Source organism: Periophthalmus magnuspinnatus, chromosome 4 (genome assembly GCF_009829125.3).
Source record: "Periophthalmus magnuspinnatus isolate fPerMag1 chromosome 4, fPerMag1.2.pri, whole genome shotgun sequence".
Taxonomy (NCBI): Eukaryota; Metazoa; Chordata; class Actinopteri; order Gobiiformes; family Gobiidae; genus Periophthalmus; species Periophthalmus magnuspinnatus.
Window position 1 is genome coordinate 8,007,772 of NC_047129.1, and position 19,741 is coordinate 8,027,512.

The window sequence follows — 19,741 nt, forward strand, 5'->3', positions numbered from 1 at the left end:
CCCACGGGCAACGCCAGAGAAATGGAGAGTCCAGCCCCTCTCAAGAAGTTGGGTTCCAGAGCCCAAACTGTGCGTGGAGGCGAGGCCGACTATATCTAGTCGGTAACGCTCAACCTCCCGCACAAGCTCCGGCTCCTTCCCCCCCAGCGAGGTGACATTCCATGTCCCCAGAGCATAAGCATATAAGCAGCAGTATTCAAAGAAAACCCTGAAGGGACATAAACATAAAACATGTACTTGTTCACAGTGCTGCCATTAAGACAGACATGTCCTGAGAAACCCCCAGGGGCCACAGTATTGATCCGAGCTCTAAGGGAGGGGCCATCACACTCAGGCTCTAATAACAGCAGGTCGTCCACAGAAACACAGCTTTCAGCGGGTGGGCTGTCCACACAGAGCCTGCGATACGTGTGTGTGTGTGTGTGTGCGTGAGAGAATACAAGACTAACAGCCTCTTCACACTGTCACTTAACATGCCGCTGATGTACGAGCTCCACTGAAGGTCAATCAGTTGTGAGGTCTAATCTGGGACAGGCGAGAAAAAGAGTAGCATTACCACAGAGCCGAGCTATGAAATGTATCATTTCATAAGCAATCATCTTCATAAAGTCTTTGTTTACTATACTCTCAAAGACAAGTCACAAAAAATTTTGCTAGGAATTGTTACTCTACCAAAGGACACAGAACTGCTATTTAAACAACATCAACCATTTTACCAGTCTCCAATTTTTGAATCTGTCTGGCAGCAAGAGAACATTCTGTTGATCTGTTGTTGATGGGTTAATAAGCAGAACACGCAACTAAGGCCGTCTCCACAAAATGACAGCTCTTTTTAAGTTCCTGCAGTGGTCAGTACTGGTGATCATCAGTAAAATTAATTAGATTTTTGAACAAAAACTGTACATTTGTACACTGTACATTTCTTGATCTTTTCTTTTCATACTCAGAAGTACAGGTGTATAATTGCCCTTCACACTGCTTACTTTGCTTTTGTGGAGTCATAAATGTCACTGTAAGCGGTTTCACTAAATCAATAGGTCAGAAGCCTGAGGAGTGACACTCCTTTTGACAGTAACCAGCTGTGCTCTTGTCAACTGACTCATGAGCTCATGAATATGTGTGTGTGGGACTAGAATACAGTTTGTATAATAGACATCACAAGGCATGATAAAGGAAGAAGCATACAATAACAATCTCCAAATCAAAGTATCAAAACAAAGTGTCATTTGTGGCAGCTGCAAAACTGAATAACATTTGTATTTAGAAAATCTTGAGTAAAGGAAAGCTGTCATATGAGAAGGAAGGAGGGCAGACAAAGAGTGAAAGATGCTGACTCTACATGTAACACAGCTGTAGTGTGATGTTCATGGCATTAGCAGTATCTATTCCTCTTTATGCTCATTAAGTAATAGTAAAAAGTAGGGCTGGGTGATATGGGAAAGAGTTTAGTCCTTCTAATGAAAAAAGAAATAAAACGACTTTGAAATATATATGATATGACAAATAATTCAGAGTATTCTTAAATCTGAAAACATTTAGGCATTATTTGGAAAAGAAACATAACACCAGCTCATCTTGCAGAACTGAGACATGTCTGTTATGTCACACAATGGAAGCTGCTTTAAAAAGATCTTTTACTTTAACCCTAATTGTGAAATTCCCCTTTATACATTTTAGTGCTGTGGCACCAGCTTGCCCTGCGGGTGTGATTGTGCTTTTTTTAGATGCCGTCCTTTACCCTACTCTGTGCTGTAGCTTCACTACTGCAGAGACCCTCCACTGGATAGACAGACCTGTTCAGCCTCAGTATAGAGCAATTAAATGCAATACTTTGATGTTTTGAAACAAACTACTAGTAAAACTAGCAACAACCAACAAAATCAGCCCTGCATTTATTTATTTTTGGATTTTCTAATCAAAAACAATGCATTTCTTCACTGTGGCTTTTCATAGCTTTATGTAAATGGTGGAGGAGGGTGCCAGTCGTGTGGCAGAGGTATGAGGCAGCCCCCCCAGCAGCAGGAAGTCCCGTGCGGGCACAGCAGTAGATCACAGTCTGTCCATGTCTGTGCCAAGACTGCCCTGATTTGTGGCCATAGGCAGCACACAGTCCGTGCAAGTTCAAGGGCTGCAGTTAATGACCTGAATGTGACGACAGACGTGTGCAAAGAGGAAGTAGAGGAAGTTGAGAGCCTGGCAGTGGCTGTGACCAGATATAGTGTTTCCTGCACGGCCTATTAACAAAGAAAGGCGGCGGGGACAATGGCGAAGAGCGCAGTGTCTATCTCAGGAAGCTGATAGCATCTGTATGTCTTCCTCTATGAGTCTGAGGGAACTGGTCAGCAGCAGACCACACACGGAAAAAACACTAGTGCAGCAGGAGTGTGCCCTGAGTGACATTTAAAAGATAAGACATTTTATTGATATGAGGAAGAGCAGGCCAATAGAAATGTAATAGATTCAATACAAGCTTCAGTGCTTTAAAAGATGTGTATTTAAAGTCTTTTTAAAGCTTTCTACCATGTTATAATATTCTCTCAAAAACACGCCTAAAGTGGTTTTATAGGACATCATATACGCAGGCCGACGTGTGTTGTGATGTCACTCTGAAGGAGGAGTGACTTTTGACTCAGAGTGTCAAAAACAGAAGTGAAACTTATTAAACATGATATTACGTTGTTTGACAAATTTCATACTTTCAAAACAATAAAAAGGTGATTTAAATATGTTGTGTTAGCAGTTAATACCCCATAGAAATAAACTACCGTCTGTTTAACTAAATACCGACTTAATTTGGTCAAAATGTAATCCTTTTCCTCATACTGCACCATCCAAATGATTGATTTTATTCAATAAAAACAATAATGATTTCATATTAATTTCATAAACAATACAGATGAAGATTCAAGATCACAGGGATATCTGCACGTTTTACAACAATATATGACAAAAGTCTAGCCTGTGCAATCATTTGTCAGTTCTACCATGTAATTTGATGAGCCCCTCTTTTATAGTGTGATGTCTACAACAAGTACATACCATTATTCTGTCATACACTGTTCAACACACCCCCATTCCTTCTGAAACACAGCTCTTAGTATATTCAGTACAGATGGAAACTGAGTCAAACTAAACTATTTCGGCATTTACCTAAACAATGTTCTATGCAACCACAATATGTCATCTCCACTTCACACACAGAGGACTCTAACAGACAGCGCCTTCAGGCTTGTGAAAGAGACTTTAGAGTCACTACATGCTACAACCTGATGCAGTGTACAATTATGTGAGTGCAAACACACAGACAAATACCCACACTTCTGGTTTGAACAATACCTTCTTTAAAGAAATGACAACTGCGTAATCCAGCCACAGGAAGTTGGATGATTTCGGTGGCTGGCAGACTGTTTACAAGTCTGACAGTATCAACTAAAACTAAAACCTTTGATGAGCGTTCAGTGAAACAGCAAGTGAACTGGATTTTCATGTGATGAATGTTGTTCACTGAAGCCGCTGTCCTCACAGCAGGACAAGGTCAGACTCGGAAAAGAAAAGAGAAACATCATTGAAGTAAATGACTTCTGTTTTATCATCAGATGGCTTGTGTTTAAGAATGTGTGGGCCATATTTTTACATTTTCTACCTATCACTGTTTTATCACCCAGCAGACTTCTTTTCTACTTCATAAAAATCTATAACCTCATCCTTTTGAACAAAGCTAAACTGTTCTTCAGTTAAAATTCCCTGGTGAACTTTCTCACCACATAAGAAAGTGCAGATTAAAAGAACATGCTGTACACACCCCTCTCCTCTCAGGCCCACAGTGAACAGCAGGGAGTGGGTTTCACCTTTGTTGATGGTTATCTGCGAGCTAAAAAGATCCGCCTTGAACCATAACGGAGCTCTTTGAACCTGCCCAACAGAGCACGTACACTCACCTAGGGTTTAAGCATGACTTCTCCCAACATGGCATGCCCCTGGGGTGTGCTAAAATATCAATATACCAATATATCGTGACAATGATCATCAATACAGTAACAATAATGTGGGCGTCTATATTGATATATCACCATGAGTATGTTTGGGTCATTTTACAAGCTAGTTTTGTTGTTTGTTTAGAAAAAAAAGAAACTTGCAACAGTACATTTAACATTAGAAATAAAACTATTTTATTGTTACATCTTCCATGTGCCACATGAGCAAAGTTGAGTTGTCAAAATAGACAAAAAAGAAGTAATGTGATTAAATAGTGTATTTACATCTGTTTTCAGTGTGAAAGAATGAAAAGCAAACGTACGATGACACAGATACATCACACTGGCCAGAGAGAGAGAGAGAGAGAGAGAGCGACACTCTCTGCAGTCATTTGTGGGAGAGGTCAGCAAGTTAAAGGTCATGGGGCTAGAGTAAGGCAAGATACCAGCACAGGGGAATTACATTTTCCAAGTGCTACATCAGAAAATAACAACATCCATATTAGCATTCTTGGCTAACAACAAAGTCAGACATTAACAGCATTTTTGGTAATGCTGTTAACGTAGGCCTGTCACGATAAATACAATAGCAAATTATCGTTCAATACATGACAAATGGAACAATAGTTTTAGGGGGTCAGTATTTATTGTAGGTACTTTTTCTTTGTACTAGTGGGAAATATTTGGTTATTTTTCTGAACCATGGTGAGATTTGAGCTGTAGAGGGTCAAATTATGAACTATGACTCCTTATAGACACAAACTACTTAAAATGATGCATTGTGCTATTCATTTATTACAGTTAATATTTTTAACAATTTTGTTCTTTTTGGGGGGTAATTTTGGATTATGGTTTGGTTTCAATAACATCATTTATCGTCAATATATCGCACTTGAAAATGTGTTATCGTGACAGGCGTAAGCATACCCCTGGATTTGGTGTTCAGTTGAAATTATGAAAAGAAATATTGCAATTGCCATGTGTAATTATTTCCATCATGAACATCAGAACACAAACTGCACAAGCATTATGCCTGGGCAGAGAGTATTGTAACAGGAATACAACTACAAGTGGATCAGCTGAACTACACAAGGACTCCTGTGTGGTGCCACTGTAATAAATCGTGGAATTAATGACAGAAAAGTAACAAGCAGCAAACAGTGACAGAGCAAAACAAAACACAGTCAGATTTACCAAATGTGGACATGTTTCGGTGGATCTTTTACTTATATGGAAAGGGTTCTTACTGCCATCTTGAAGCAGCTATAAAACACTTATTCTCTGATGTTTCTCAGACAAATGTTACACCGCATGCTTCTTCCTGTCTACTGTATGTGTGTAGTGTGTGTGTGCATTTTAGAGACAAACCAGGCCAGAGAGACAGAGGGGCAAGAGGAAACCAACTCCAATGGGGGTCAAGCAACAGCTGAGATTCAAACAGCCGTACCATTTCGGGACAGTCCCGCTCACTCCCACCCATCCCCCCCTCCTCTCCCCCAAAACAAGCCCCCCACAGGTGCCCCACCCAGAGATCCAAGACCAGGGGCAATGCTGTATACATTGTGTGGCTGCTCACGCCTCACTCAGTCTGCACCTGGTCCATCTGTGTCTCCTGTGTCGGTCCTGTTTACATGCGGTGTGACACTCACACCAGAACTGGAGGCTCTGCAGCTGCATGTGTGAGACCACATGTTCGCGCGATAATTATTTACTTATTAAGGAAATAGGCTTACAGACAGCTCTGGCGTCCTGCAAAAACAGAATCCAGCGGATTTGAACCGGAGCTCCGCGGCACCTCTGCGGCACCTCCGCCAGCACCACCGCACTGCACGGTGTGCCATCTGAGCTCCTCTCATATTTTAAATGATACTAAATACTCACAGCCACCAGACCGCAGCTGCACCGTGTGCAGTCTGAGCACAGGGTCAGAGACAGCACTGGTTTACATCAGTTGCAATCAGAAGACAAGCACAGACAGAATGCATGCACCACCAAACATTCATCTATTGACTAAAAATAGGAAAGACATTGTTTCCATCAGCAATGTCACACTCCGCCCCTCCCCTCCACACTTTACCTAGCTGTGAAAGACAGAACAGGCACTACTGTATTCAAAAAGTAATACGCAGTGTAATATGATATGCAATCTATCATACATAGGCTACAAGGTGTGTATTCAGGTTCAATGCAACAAAGGTTAGGTCATAAAACATACCTTACATTTATGGGATTTATGTCATAACATTCCTAAGAGCTTATAGTGGAACATTGAGGTGGAGTGCAGGTCAGAACTATATAGCAGAATTTATTTTTAAATAGTTAGAGTGCAAATTGTTTTACTCGGTTTATGTGTAACACCTCTGTTTTTTTTTTTTTAACCCCATGCCTTGTAATTACAATCAGCAAAAAACTAACTTTTGCATCGAAATATATCTGATATTCAAGAAAATATCACAATTTTGTTGACATAATTCAAAATCTATCGTGTTCTGAACCAGACTTGTAAATACAGACAGTTCATTCATGATTATTTGAGGAGTTAAGACACAGTCTTGTGTGGGCCCCAAACAAAAGGTTGCACCTGTATCTAAGTGGATCTACACCACATAACACAGGTGAAGGCAGTGACTCATTCCCTTTTTATGTTTATGCTAGCTATGTTGCTTGTAGTCATTTTTGCTTGATGGTTGCTTGCTAGTCATTAACTAAATAAGCTAACAAGTGCAATGTGAATAGATGTGTAGCAATAGAGAGCAATTACTGTATAATTCAAACACTAAAACAATAGAGGAAAACCAGCACAGAGCACAGCATGCCACACTGATGATTTAAGAGCTAAGGCTTTCATGACTTCCGTTGGCACACATTTGTGACACCAATCTGAAGAGCTGAAAGGAATGAGCAATTCCAGCGACAGCAGCACTGGGCAGGTCACTATGTGGAGCTACTTTGCTGCAAAAAGTACTGCTATTGTCAACCAATGTGTAAATTTTGAGGGAGTAGACAATGTTTTGTTGTCAATTGTAATTTTCTGTCAAGGCCAGATACAAGTAGCCTGTGGCACCAGAAATGATGACATCAACGTCAACCAAATTTTATTAGTCAACACTAGACCGTTTATTTGATTGGAATTATAGATTTATATGGACCATATCAACTGGAAAAATTAGTGAGTTAGATTTAGTTTTGGGAGTGACTGAAAAGTGTAATGAAATCTGTCTTTTTACTTTACATGAAGATGCCGTTTACTCATTCTTTAGAAATCCCTGTACAAGTTGTAACGCCCATGCCTTTACAATACAGTGTTGTAAATAAACAGCTGCCTGACAGTTAGCGATGTGTAATGCAAAAAAATAGAGGGCATGTGTGAGCAGGCCATTGGTGCATGTTGGGACATGATGAGGGTGACAATGAATAGGGCTGCTACTGTCTCAGACTGTCCCAGAGATACACAGGCCTTTTACCTGAGCTCAAACCAATGACAAGCATCCGGTTAAGTAATAATAATGTAGATGACCTATATAATGGGCCTAAATCACCATTTTTATTATGAAGAATTACACTATTTGCATCTAAATCATGAACCAATCAAGTGCAAAGTTATAATATCCACTGTATTAATCTCTTTAACACTACTACTACTGTTGAAAATAAAAAATAAAAAAACTGAGTAGACCATGCGAGTATCACGCAAAAGCTAGATATATATGAGATATTATTGGCTATAACCTACTGATCGGAAAAGCAACGCAACAACAGTTGTGGAAAAAAGTGCTGTAGGTCAATGAAAATATTTTTGGAGATTAACAGTTTGCAGAATTAAAATGTAAAAAATTGGATATTTACTGTTGTGGGATAAGGCTGGGAAAATAATGAGAAGATTACAGGTTTATGTAGATGGTCTTTTTATGTGGAGGAAGGATAAGACAGTGCAAACAACACTTTTCAAAGAACAGAGATAAACCGTTGAATTATCTTCCCATATTTATGATCTATTGTCTGGCAGCATTGCACTTTAGGTTCATAAGTTTCCATGACATAACTGTCGGTGTAGCTCTGGGCCAAAACACCAGGGATCAGACAGACAGAAGAGGCACAAAGCAGCGGATCGGGACAACGCACAGGGAAGTGGAAGGGCGAGGCGGCGCTTTGTTTATCCACCGTTGGACCAAAAGTAAGCAGAGTTTTACCTCAAAGGCCTCTTATTGTGCATCGCCGTAGTCCTGGAATCCATTCAAAAGGCTATAAAAACAGTCATCATACAAAGATAGGCTTAGGTTAAAAGCTTATTTCCCGGGCCTTTACAAATGCACCCACTCACGTTAATGCTCAGTTTACAAGCTGTGGTGAAAACAGCTTATACAAGGCAAACAAATTAGAGCTACATTTTCCTAAATACAGTTTTGTGCCACCACCCACAGCCTGGAGGACCATGTGACACAAAATGTGTGAAAAGGATCGTGCCCTCAGTGTTGGTCGAGTTAGTGCCTCGTTGCTGGTATTTTACACTCTTTAACTGCTTTATTATACCCCCTCTACCTGGGCTAACCTTTGATCCCATGACCCCCAGAACTGAAGAAAAGCCCACCATCAACTCTGACAACAAATGGGCAGTCCAAGTGACTTAAAGGCAAAGTGAACAAGAAAATATTTAAGTTAAACCAGCCAATGGTTAAATTAGAACTAACCTTGATAATACTCTTGCATAAACATTAGCCATTTCACGATTTAACCATAAAATAAAAGCAACAATTATGTAAAAGACTGACACACTTTTTTTTCAGATGAAGGGCAAATCCTTTTACACTTTGCGGGGAGCAACTGGGAGTCAGTTTCAAACTTCAAGGACATTTCTGGAGGCTAAAACATCACTTTAAATTTCATCCAAAAGAAACAGGCCATTGTGATCAGTTGCCTTGCATCCTTCAAAAGAACTGATAAAGAAAAGACACTGAAAAAAGACTATGCAATATAATATGGCATTATTAAAGCGATCCAAAATCCAAGCCAGGAAGCCCTATCGGTTTCTCAAATAAATGATGAGTCAGTCAAATCAGCCAAGTGGTGATAAGCATTTTTGAAAACTTGAGACGTCAACTTCTTCCATTTGTCCACTAGAACTTGAAAATGCTCATGGCCCAAGTCACTGTCAACTGGACAATAAACAGCTCCTGTCTACACTGAAAATCCCCAATGTATACTCAACAATTCATCAGTTCAGTCCAATAATGTCCATCCACAGGAAACTGATATATTGGTAAGTTGACAGTAAGGCTGGGGGATATGACAAAAAAAAGAAACTTTATTTGTCAATGAATCACAATTTTAATTTGTTTATGAAAAACAACCACAAATGTCAGTTTATTTCCTGAAAATAAACGAAAAATAAATTAAAAAAATAAAGTCTGAATTTTGCTCCAAGCCACAGGCTTTTACTGACAGTGGATTAGCTGCAGATATAAATTAAATAAATTAAAAAAAACCTGACCATTGACGATTATCTCAGTTAAACCTGCAAAGCCCTACTGAAGTCCTACATGGTATGAATGAGTATCACATGCATTACACAACAAAAATGTAGATTATATACAAAATATTCTGTTTTATAGAAGTAAAACTAAAAACCAGTGGAGAGGAAAATGTGCCAGTTGATGCAAAACCAGTTAAGGTTCAGTGCAGACCTGACAAACTGTGACGTGTTTACCAGCTTCAGCTGATCCTATCTTTAGCACTGTACAGTTTATACAGTTGCATTACAGCTCAACTTACCCCTCTCTTATGAAAGCACACTATATCTGCTGCCCACTTTAAATGTATTGTTGCCTACATGTACAAGAGGGATGCGCAACAAGTCTGTCTACATTACAATTGTACCTCTGACTGTTGTTTTAAGTCAATTCTTCACTTAAGTCACTTCTCCAAAACATGCAGTTAGTACAACACAACAGGAAGCACGTGGTAAATGATCCAAACACTGAGAGGAGGTGAGGTCAAACTTCCCTCTGAGTATCATGGCACAGGCCTGTCTGATGAACACACTAAACGTATGGTGCCAGTCTCTGAGATAGCACAAGCCGTTGCACCCTCATACACCCCCTCACACCAGAGACCAGAAATACCATCCACAAATCTGCCATTAGGGCAGCGAGATTCATCAAACCATCCATTTTTTAACCAAACAATTACCACATTATGAAGATAAAGCTTTACTGGAATGTTAACATGTCCTGTCATCTTACACTTTACACGTAACATAACACTGAACAGCATAGGGCAAGCAGACCAGGCCAGGTTCGCTGATCGTCTGATCATTCTATCTTTTAGACTTTTGAGGAGCAAATGTAAAGGTTCTCTTCTTCAAAAGCAGAAATTTAATGTTAACTGACTAATGTCTCCTAGTGATGGAGTGTGGCGACATGTGACTGTGCAAATCCATCTGCACTGAATGAATATGGCAGAGACACACGTTCTGTCGCCCGGGCAACAGAGCCAGCATTAGACACCAGGCACACTACAAATATATGAAGTATAAACTTTATAGCGTTATAGCAACAGAATACCAGTAAAATCATTAGGGATGGGACAAGATCTCTCCTCTAGAGGTTATGATTGTTGCAAATACGTGACAAATAATAGGCATGATTATATAGGTTAGTAGGGATGCAACAATACAGTTTTGTCACAATTCAATTTGTATATCAATAAATGGGTCACAGTATGAATATGGATTAAAAACTAAAACAAATAGGGCTAAAATCTACTAAAGACTATAAATCGAGCAAGGTATTAACAAAAAGTCCCACAATGGGACATATCATATTTGACACAAGACGCACCTGACAAGACAAGGAAAGTAGAGTTTTGGTAAATTGCATATTTTATTCCAAACTAGTATTTCATCAGCAGTTACATGTTTTAATGACTTTGTGTAAGGTCAATGCTCCTACAAAAGTCTGCTTTTTCTGATACACAGCCTTGTTCTATAAGCAAAGAATAAGAGAGCAGCTGTGCTTCATCCACAAACATTTCACAAAAGGCATGAGGCAACAATGGTGTAATGTATATCAGAGAAACTCCATCTGAGAAACACCAGTGCTTATAGTGGATGACGCAAAGGGAAAGCTGCACCGTGTTTTATCCTTTTCTCTTGTAAACACAGGGATCTGAGTGTGAGAGGAGTTTCATTTCATGCACACACGTAATCACCAACTAATCACATTTACTGCAGGCCTTGGACTCAACAGTCTGACAGCAGTACAGAGCAGATGGCCCCATGTACACTTGGATTAACTCAGGTGGAGGAGATGATATGTAACCTTACCAGGGGGGCATTTTAAGAAAAAGTTTGATAAACTGATATAAGCAGAAGGAAAACAACTACAATTTGTCACTTAGTTGCAAGTCATGTTTATTCTACACCAATAAATACAAAAAGCACTGTTTAACATCAGTTGAGTGTTTTTCACACAAAAATTATGAATCTACCAAATTATAAGATTAAATTCACTACACCTTTCTGCTAGCCATTTACAGTCATAACAATGCAACGGCATTATTTGCTTCCCTTTCTGTTTCTTCAGTTTACTAGGAGCCCTATCACATATTGCGCATGCTGCATTTTTCTGACATTTATAACTAGACATTCTCTGTTTTTTTAACCAAAGAATGTTATTGAACTCTTGAGCGATTTCTACAGTCTTCTCAGCATATCATGACACCACATTACTGTAAGGCATGCAAGTCATGAGAGTGAACCAGTGACCTCCAGGTCATATGTTAACATTGGAGAACAGCAGCTCTGAACAGCACACTATTGCACATTCCTACGCCTTTTAAATTAGCCTCTGGATGAGCTATCCATGGACTTTGATTATCCATAGATATGTGTACTGACTTCTGTCCTCATATATTGATCAAAGCTAGCCAGATCATTGCAAAACAACTTAGTATCTCTCGCATTGCTGTTGGTTTCGGCTTTTCATATTATGTCAACTTGACTCTGGTTATTTCTAAATGCGGCATGTCTTTCAGACCTTCATAATAATGTGCTGTGACGAATGAAGGCAGGCTGTGGATGTGTGCAGTATTGTTCGTGGGAGAGCCCACGCCACACCCATAGCTCTCCCTGGAGGCAAACGTACCCGAGATCACCGCCAATGACTGATGACGGTTTGAGAGCGGACAGGACGAGCTCCTCATGGCTAACTGTGCACCAAACACCCGGTCCACGCAAAGTCTCCCGCTCACGGGGACACAGACAAACAGTTTGCAAACATGCGAAAAGTAGGACTTCACGTAAAAGCACAACTCATCGGTTTCAGGGCTCGCCCGCTTTTTAATCACACATTAGCACACTGCAGCAACAACTCATGCTAGCTTAAACACATTAGCATAGGCGGGCAGCGCACACTAACATTAGCATCAAATCAAACTGTAGGCTCCGCGCTGTTCGTGGGTGCGGCGTCTGTGTATATTCACGTGGGTTGGGATTTTAAAAAAGATATCAAAATAAAAGCCTATTAACTCAGTTTGCAAACAAAGTTTGCTGATGTAAAGGATTATCATTCCCTTGGGTCTATGATTCTGAATCCCGGTGAAGTTTGATTCGGGAGCATCCTTCGCTCAAAAACAAACCCACCCAAACCGTGCGTGGGGGGTAGGTTAGCTGCTAACTCACACCACTGCGGCGGGGAACCTCACAGTAACACTGCAAACGAAAATATCACTCACCACTCACCGAGATGCGCCGTATTCCTCTCCCTGCAGCCTGGTTTCCAGCGGGTTCATGAGCAGACGAGGAGATACAGGACAGCTAACAATGTGAGCTAATGTAAGGACAGGGCGATGCGCCTCACAACAGCTGTGCTCTGTTTTGAATGAGACTCAGGCGCACGGCTACGGGCGGAGCTACAGTAGACCCTGCCATCACTAATGGGACACTTAACAGCACTTGTCTTTTTAAATAGTTGATGTTTCTCCTATCTAAACGGGAAATAAGTCAAATGCATGAACAGGTTTAATTCTGCACAGAAATACATAAGCACGACTTTTGTAGTTCAAAAAGTTCAAGTGTTCTGTTCTATCGCCCTCTTGTGGAGCTAAGATAATTCTGCAGTTTGTAACCCGTGTTCCTCAAAATAATAATCAATTAAAGGAGGTGTATGAAAGATCTAAACCTCTAGATTTCACTGAGGGCTGCACTAGCACTGATTAATGATTGGCTACATGTGCTGGCTATTAGGTAGTGATCAGGGAGAGAGACCTTCTATGCTTAAACCAACTGCATTTCAACATTAAAACTGGCAGCTCATTTGGCTCATTCTACTTTGATTGGATAAATTTCTTGAGAGCCAAAAGACCACGCTATAATGTGAATAAATGGGACATAATTTCCAATGTTTTTGTCATTAAGAATAAATCAGCCTCAGAATTGGTGTTCATGTAAGCTATATTTGACATGTTTAACTCATAGGGCTATCCGGGGAGACAGGTGAAATTTATATCAGAGCGGTTTAAATAATTGTAAATACAAAATGCCTCCAGAAGCCAACTGAAAACACTCTTATTTGGTCTAGTGTTTTAAAATGCAGTAGTTTTTTTTGGGCTGCTGTGACTGCCAGTTTATTGTATTGTATTGACTTTTGTAAATGTGTGCTTTTTTATTTGTTTTAATTTCTTGTGAAGCTCTGTGTGAAAGATGCCATATAAATAAACTTTGCTTGCTACAAAGTCAGCACTGTTTGGAAAAAAAAAAATACAAAAACAATACTGTTAACATCAATATTCATATTATAATATTAATGTTTTACTATTCATATAGTATTCAATGATTATACTCTTGTCTTGCTTATAGTGGTTACTATGGTAGACTTCCTTTCCTACGAAAATAGAAGGCATGATCATTTCTAATGGAAATGGATCATAATTCACTTTGAATACCTGAATTTAATTTATAATTGCTAGAATTAAAATGTAGGAATCACACATAAACCCAAACCACACATTTGCTGATTTCAGTGTTTATGTTTGATATGTTTAAAACTACATAGAGCTGTTCTCAGGACAAAGTTGAAGTGTTTCACATTCACTCTCCAAATTTAAGTTGCCTTTCCTTTGCCAAACCATGAAGATCTTTGGCTCTGTTTTTCAGTTCCTCAGCCTTCTTTTCATCCTTCTCTGTGCCATCACCAAGCTTGTACATGCGACTTGCATTGGCACATCCGTACACATGTCCCAGTTCACAAGCTCTGTTGGCATACTTTAGTGCTAGTGACATATCTGAGGCCACACCACCTGGATTGCCTGTGATATACAAAGCACTGAGGTTGAAGCATGAAGGGGCAAATCCACCCACACAGGCCTTCTCATAATACTGCTGAGCTGCCTTCACGTCTGGTTCTCCACCCATAGCTCGTCCATCGTGAGCCAGCAGACCTACGTTGTGACAGGCATCTATGGATTTCTTTCCTCCAATATTACAGGAGCGCAGGAAACAGGAGTAGGCAGTTTTCAGACACTCAGCTACGCCCCCTAGTGGAATATTAACGAAGAAAGAAATTAGAGAGATTTAAATGGTCAAACCGAGAGGCTTTTTTGTTTATTAATTTTGATTACTACAGTACATACCTTTCCCCGTGACGTGATAGGCTCCAAGTTTATAGCAACTTTCTCCATGTCCATAAGTTTCGCAGGTGTGTTTGAGCACTTGTGCTGTAGCTTCATAATTTTTCTTCACCCCTTCCAAATAATCAGCCAGTCGCTGACACCCTACGAGTCACAATATAGAAGAAGATTAATAATTTGTCGGTAGGATTGCAAAAACACCTATTTCAGCACCACTTATCTGAGGACAGTGCACATACCTTCAGGATCCTTTTCTTTGTAGCACTGAAAACTGTATTCCACTCCTAAATTGTCTAAAAACTGCTTTACCTCTTTTTCATCCTCAAAGTTAATGAGCCCAGCCATCATAGAAGCTCGGTAACTTAAATGGCACGTTTAATTTCGTTACCAAACACTGCCCCGACAGCTTATGACCTTGTTGGTATTACTTAATTCAAAAATTACGCGGGGGTCTCGAAACTGCCAGTGCTGTATAATCGCAAATGTAAAAAATATTCTACATACGTAATTCGATTAGCCAAACATACTTTTCGCTGCGATACTGAATACTGCAGGCAAATATTTAAACTCATGCAACCATGCTTCTGTATAGCGCCAAACTCTTCCGTAATGTGTATAATGAGTAGGCTTCCGTAGCCCCGCCCACTCCGTGTACTTCCTGTGTTATAACCTTTGTTTACTGTCACTCTTCGGTCCAGTCAAAAATAGACATATGGGCACTCCGTGAAAACTATCCAGAAGCCTCGGTCGTAAATTCAGAGCTGTTGTCGGGTCAGCCTTTGGTCAGTATCTCTTAAAGATGCAGTCCAGCGCGGCCGACGGCTCACAACATTTTTGCACGAAAAGCGAATTTCTTCTACCTAGGCAACAACAAGTGAGCTAGCTTGATCGTCTTTAACAAACGTTTTAACTCGTCGTATGATCCTCATAATGTCAGATTGTAACATACTTGCGTATTAAAGATCGAATTTTGATCGTTTTTTGTGATAAAGCTTTTCTACGTGTGCACAAACGAATAATAAGTTTTAACAATGGCGATGGCCGCTTGTTTTTTAAATACGGTAAGTCATACTTTTACTTTTACATTTACATTGTGCCTCGCGTCTTCTATGATGCTGGATAACTGCGCTTAGATTTGAAAGTGACCATGATAATAACCTCCAGGATGAAGCGTCCCCCGCGGCTCTCACAGACCTGTGCCTGACTTACGTAAGCCAGAACCTGGGATATTACTGTCAGAAGCGCCCTGATGGATCCCTGTGTTTAAGAGAAGCTGTACTGTTTCCGCAAGAGCTGGCAGACCAGCTTTTAGCCAAGATGGCCACTGAAGGTAAATGCATGAATACCAGTGCAGCTTTCAAATTCCAGTCCTGTACATCTGCTTCCTCCACAAAATATCCCATTGCACATTGATTTAAATATATTATATTTCAGCTAAATTTCAAGTGACATGTCTTCTCCTCCTGTAGGTCTTTTGAATGACAGTACAGTGGGAGTCTTTCGGAACAGTGAATATCTTCGTCTGAGGAGAGCATGTATCCGCACTGCACGCATCTCTGCTGAGGCCTTTCAGAGAGCCCTCTGTCCCCACAGGTTGCTGGAGCTTGATGCTGCTAGAGTAAATGCAGATCTCACAATACCTGATATTTTACAAGGCCTAGCCACCAATAAGTATTGTCAGGTGAGCATAGAAATGGTAATAACACCATTCACTTCTACCTAATTAAGCACATCATTTATGTAATGTTCTTATTACACAGGAATCCCTCCAGCGACTTGTGTTAACAGGTCTAACAATGTCCTCTCTGGAAGAACCAATCCAGTATCGATTCAGCTCGCTCCACGCTCTACGCTCCCTGTCTTTAGCCAATGTGGATTTTTATGACTCTGGGCTTGTGGATCTTTGCTCCCTGCCTCGTTTGGAGAGCTTGGATCTATCCAATACATCAGTCACCAACCTGACTCCTCTTTTGGGTCTTAAGGAGAGGCTACGGTCTCTGACTCTGCATCAGTTAAAAAGACTAGAGATGAGCACTGCTCAGCTGCTGGGTGTCATCGGCCAGTTGGAAGTATTACAGGTTAGTTCATTGTTACCTTTGACTTCATGTGTTATTATCATTAACTAATTTTTTACTGTAATATGCAGCATCTAGATATCAGTGATGACAAACAGTTCACTTCTAACGTAGCCCGTCAACTTCTTGGAAAGCCTGGGATTTTGCCTGCACTTGTTTCCCTGGATGTGTCAGGGAGAAAGCATGTATGTCCAGATTATTAAATGGTTACTCAAGATTGTAAAGCTATTTTTTACCAATTAATTGTTTATCACAGGTAACTGATGCTGCTGTTAAAGCATTTGTTGAGGAGAGGCCAGGAATGACATTTGTTGGACTTCTTGCTACAGAGGCTGGATTTTCAGATTTTCTTTCTGGAGAAGGAAATCTTAAGGTGGCTATAAATGCGTATTATATTATAAATGATGTAATAAAGTTGTAGCAATTTACCTTGTGATTAAAAGGTAACTGGCGAGGCCAACGAGACACAGATATGTGAAGCACTTCGTAGGTACAGTGAGAGAGAAGGTTTTGTGAGAGAAGCCCTGTTCCATCTTTTTAGTCTCACCCACGTCATGGAAAAACCAAGACCAGATATCCTTAAGGTGAATAATTTTTTTAATATTAACTTTTATTAAGTTTACACAAATATCCATAGACAAAACATGTGCTTTTTCTGTGTCTGCAGCTGGTTGTATTGGGAATGAGGAACCACCCGGCCACTCTGAATGTGCAGCTTGCAGCCAGTGCATGTGTCTTTAACCTCACAAAGCAGGACCTGGCAGCAGGAATGCCAGTGCGACTGTTGAGCACCGTCACTCAACTTCTTTTGGAGGCAATGAGGACATTTCCCAACCATCAACAGGTATTTTGTATTTTAATGTTTAATTGTTCACACTATTGCTGATCATTATGCCTTTTCTCTGTAGTTACAGAAAAACTGCCTGCTGTCTTTGTGTAGTGATCGGATTTTGCAGGAAGTCCCCTTCAATCGGTAATATACTTTCACCTTCATTGAAAGTCAAATGTATATATTAGACCTATAGTTGCTAACGTATTGAATTGCAAGCAAGCAACTAACCTATTTGTATTCTGATTTTATTTTAGGTTTGAAGCAGCCAAACTTGTGATGCAGTGGCTTTGCAATCATGAAGACCAAAACATGCAGAGGATGGCTGTAGCCATCATCTCTATTCTTGCTGCCAAAGTAAATTTTGTAATCACTGGGGAAAAAAATAATACACACTTCTTACACTGTCTCTCTTTTTGTAGTTGTCCACAGAGCAGACAGCCCAACTTGGAGCAGAGCTGTTTATAGTGAAGGTAGAATTTCTTAATGTCTTCCAATGTCCAGTGACACAACCTTTTATTTTTATTCTTTGTATTTTTAATTTTTTCACCTACAGCAACTACTGCATATAGTTCGACAGAAGGCCACTCAGGGCGTGGTTGATGCCACTCTCAAGTTCACTCTGAGTGCACTCTGGAATCTCACTGACGAATCGCCCACAACCTGCCGCCATTTTATTGAGAACCAAGGGCTGGATCTGTTTATAAAAGTGCTGGAGGTAAAATGTATTTACATATTGTAAATGTAAATAATGTAAATGTAAATATGCTAAATGTTATACTTATTTTTTCTATTCAAGTAAAAAAAAACAAGTGTGCCTGGGAAATTTTATATATGTACTCAACTTTCTCCCTCATTTTTTTGCAGTCATTCCCCAACGAATCCTCCATTCAACAGAAGGTCCTTGGATTGCTGGTGAGTTTTTGCTTTTCTGTAATTGTGTGTAACAAGACAATAAGTGAAAAAAATGAAATGTTTTGATATTTTGTTAGAATAATATAGCAGAAGTTGCGGAGCTTCATGGAGAACTGATGGTGCAGGGTTTTCTAGACCATATTAGCACTTTACTGCACAGCTCAGAGGTGGAGGTCAGTTACTTTGCAGCAGGAATTCTTGCTCATCTCACATCCAGAGGAGAAGAGTCCTGGACACTCAGCCCCAGTCTGAGGTCCACGCTGCTCGAACAACTAGTAAGAAATAGCCACTGTGAGCAAGTGCCAATAATTATATGCTAAATAGGCTAATTATTGTTTTGTTTTTATTCTTTAGCACAATGTTATTACAAAGTGGCCCCCACCTGAGTGTGAAATGGTTGCTTACAGGTAGGCTACAGTATTTCCCCTTTTAAATTGAAAGTCATGTAAGAATTCTCTGTAACCTGCCTGTCTGAGTGCTTTCAATATACTAACAGTTAATATAATATAATGTCCTTTTCATTTCATAGGTCATTTAACCCTTTCTTTCCTCTACTTGAGTGCTTTCACACACCTGGTGTCCAACTATGGGCAGCTTGGGCCATGCAGCATGTTTGCAGTAAGAATGGTAATACACCAAAATCCAGGCCATGTTTTTCTACATTTATTTTCTTATTTTACAGATTTTTTTCCCCCCATTTTTAACAAAATGTATTTCTGTCTCCTCTCAGCCTCTCGCTACTGTAGCATGTTGTTGGAGGAGGGTGGGCTGCAACAGCTCGAACAGGTCCAAGCTCACCCGCAAACACACAAAGATGTTAAAATGTTGGCAGAGAGTATTCTGGAGAGTTTACAGCGGCACCGCGCCCGAACTGGGCAACCTGTAAATGTACTCCCAAGACGCCCAGCGGAACAGTGATCTCACACAGGTACAGTCCAATTACAAGTCCACTTATTATAATTGTTCAAAATTATTTAACAATGGTTTTAAGCACACAATTTTTATTTAAAAAGAAATATCTATATGTATATAAAATAATTAATCCCCCCTTTTTTTTTCAGAAATAAAATCAGGAAAAAAGAGGACTTAGCCTGGATTCTCCCACTGAGGGATTTTCTGTGTGTGACATCAGGCACAAAACATTAAAATACGCAATTATTTGCACACATAATCTTATTTATTTCATAAATTTGTTGTCAAACAAATGCGTGCAAGTTAAAGCTATTATAAAATAATACTAATATTGAGAAATTACAGTATGGAGTAATAATGTAGTAATTCTGTCTTAGGCATTATTATGACCTCTGACCTGAATAACAGTTATG

At 40.0% G+C, this 19,741-nt stretch overlaps 3 protein-coding genes across 5 annotated transcripts in view; 1 reads left to right on the plus strand and 2 right to left on the minus strand.

Annotated features, from left to right (window-relative positions):
- LOC117370343 (ras-specific guanine nucleotide-releasing factor RalGPS2-like) overlaps positions 1-12,888 on the minus strand; it is a 65,401-nt gene extending 52,513 nt beyond the window's left edge. The window contains exon 1 of one of the 3 annotated variants that reach the window (XM_055221047.1): positions 12,705-12,888. The gene's annotated coding sequence lies outside the window, so the exon portion shown is untranslated. The remainder of the gene's footprint in view (positions 1-12,704) is intronic. The other 2 variants (XM_033965739.2, XM_033965740.2) reach the window with 2 other exon arrangements.
- Positions 12,889-13,857: 969 nt separating this feature from the next.
- On the minus strand, positions 13,858-15,237 carry LOC117370345 (cytochrome c oxidase assembly factor 7). The gene is made up of 3 exons (XM_033965743.2): positions 14,837-15,237; positions 14,601-14,741; positions 13,858-14,504 (listed from the first exon to the last, which is right to left on the minus strand). The coding sequence occupies exons 1-3, from the start codon at positions 14,943-14,945 to the stop codon at positions 14,059-14,061; spliced, it is 696 nt and encodes a 231-aa protein (XP_033821634.1). The 5' UTR covers positions 14,946-15,237; the 3' UTR covers positions 13,858-14,058.
- A 3-nt stretch (positions 15,238-15,240) lies between these two features.
- On the plus strand, positions 15,241-19,344 carry zyg11 (zyg-11 family member, cell cycle regulator). The gene is made up of 18 exons (XM_055221098.1): positions 15,241-15,471; positions 15,590-15,658; positions 15,762-15,927; positions 16,067-16,278; positions 16,358-16,675; positions 16,744-16,857; positions 16,929-17,045; positions 17,116-17,256; positions 17,340-17,516; positions 17,581-17,645; positions 17,759-17,858; positions 17,924-17,974; positions 18,058-18,219; positions 18,369-18,416; positions 18,494-18,691; positions 18,771-18,823; positions 18,946-19,043; positions 19,147-19,344. The coding sequence occupies exons 2-18, from the start codon at positions 15,629-15,631 to the stop codon at positions 19,332-19,334; spliced, it is 2,238 nt and encodes a 745-aa protein (XP_055077073.1). The 5' UTR covers positions 15,241-15,471; positions 15,590-15,628; the 3' UTR covers positions 19,335-19,344.
- Positions 19,345-19,741: the final 397 nt, after the last annotated feature.

Bases quoted from the DNA above. Each gene is read 5' to 3' on its own strand.
- LOC117370345 (XM_033965743.2), bottom strand. From the start codon at position 14,945: ATGATGGCTGGGCTCATTAACTTTGAGGATGAAAAAGAGGTAAAGCAG. The intron at 14,742-14,836 runs GTATGTGCACTG...TGTGACTCGTAG, and splicing joins CAAAGAAAAGGATCCTGAAG to GGTGTCAGCGACTGGCTGAT. The intron at 14,505-14,600 runs GTATGTACTGTA...ATATTCCACTAG, and splicing joins CTATCACGTCACGGGGAAAG to GGGGCGTAGCTGAGTGTCTG.
- zyg11 (XM_055221098.1), top strand. From the start codon at position 15,629: ATGGCGATGGCCGCTTGTTTTTTAAATACG. The intron at 17,046-17,115 runs GTGGCTATAAAT...TGTGATTAAAAG, and splicing joins CTGGAGAAGGAAATCTTAAG to GTAACTGGCGAGGCCAACGA. The intron at 17,646-17,758 runs GTAATATACTTT...ATTTTATTTTAG, and splicing joins CAGGAAGTCCCCTTCAATCG to GTTTGAAGCAGCCAAACTTG.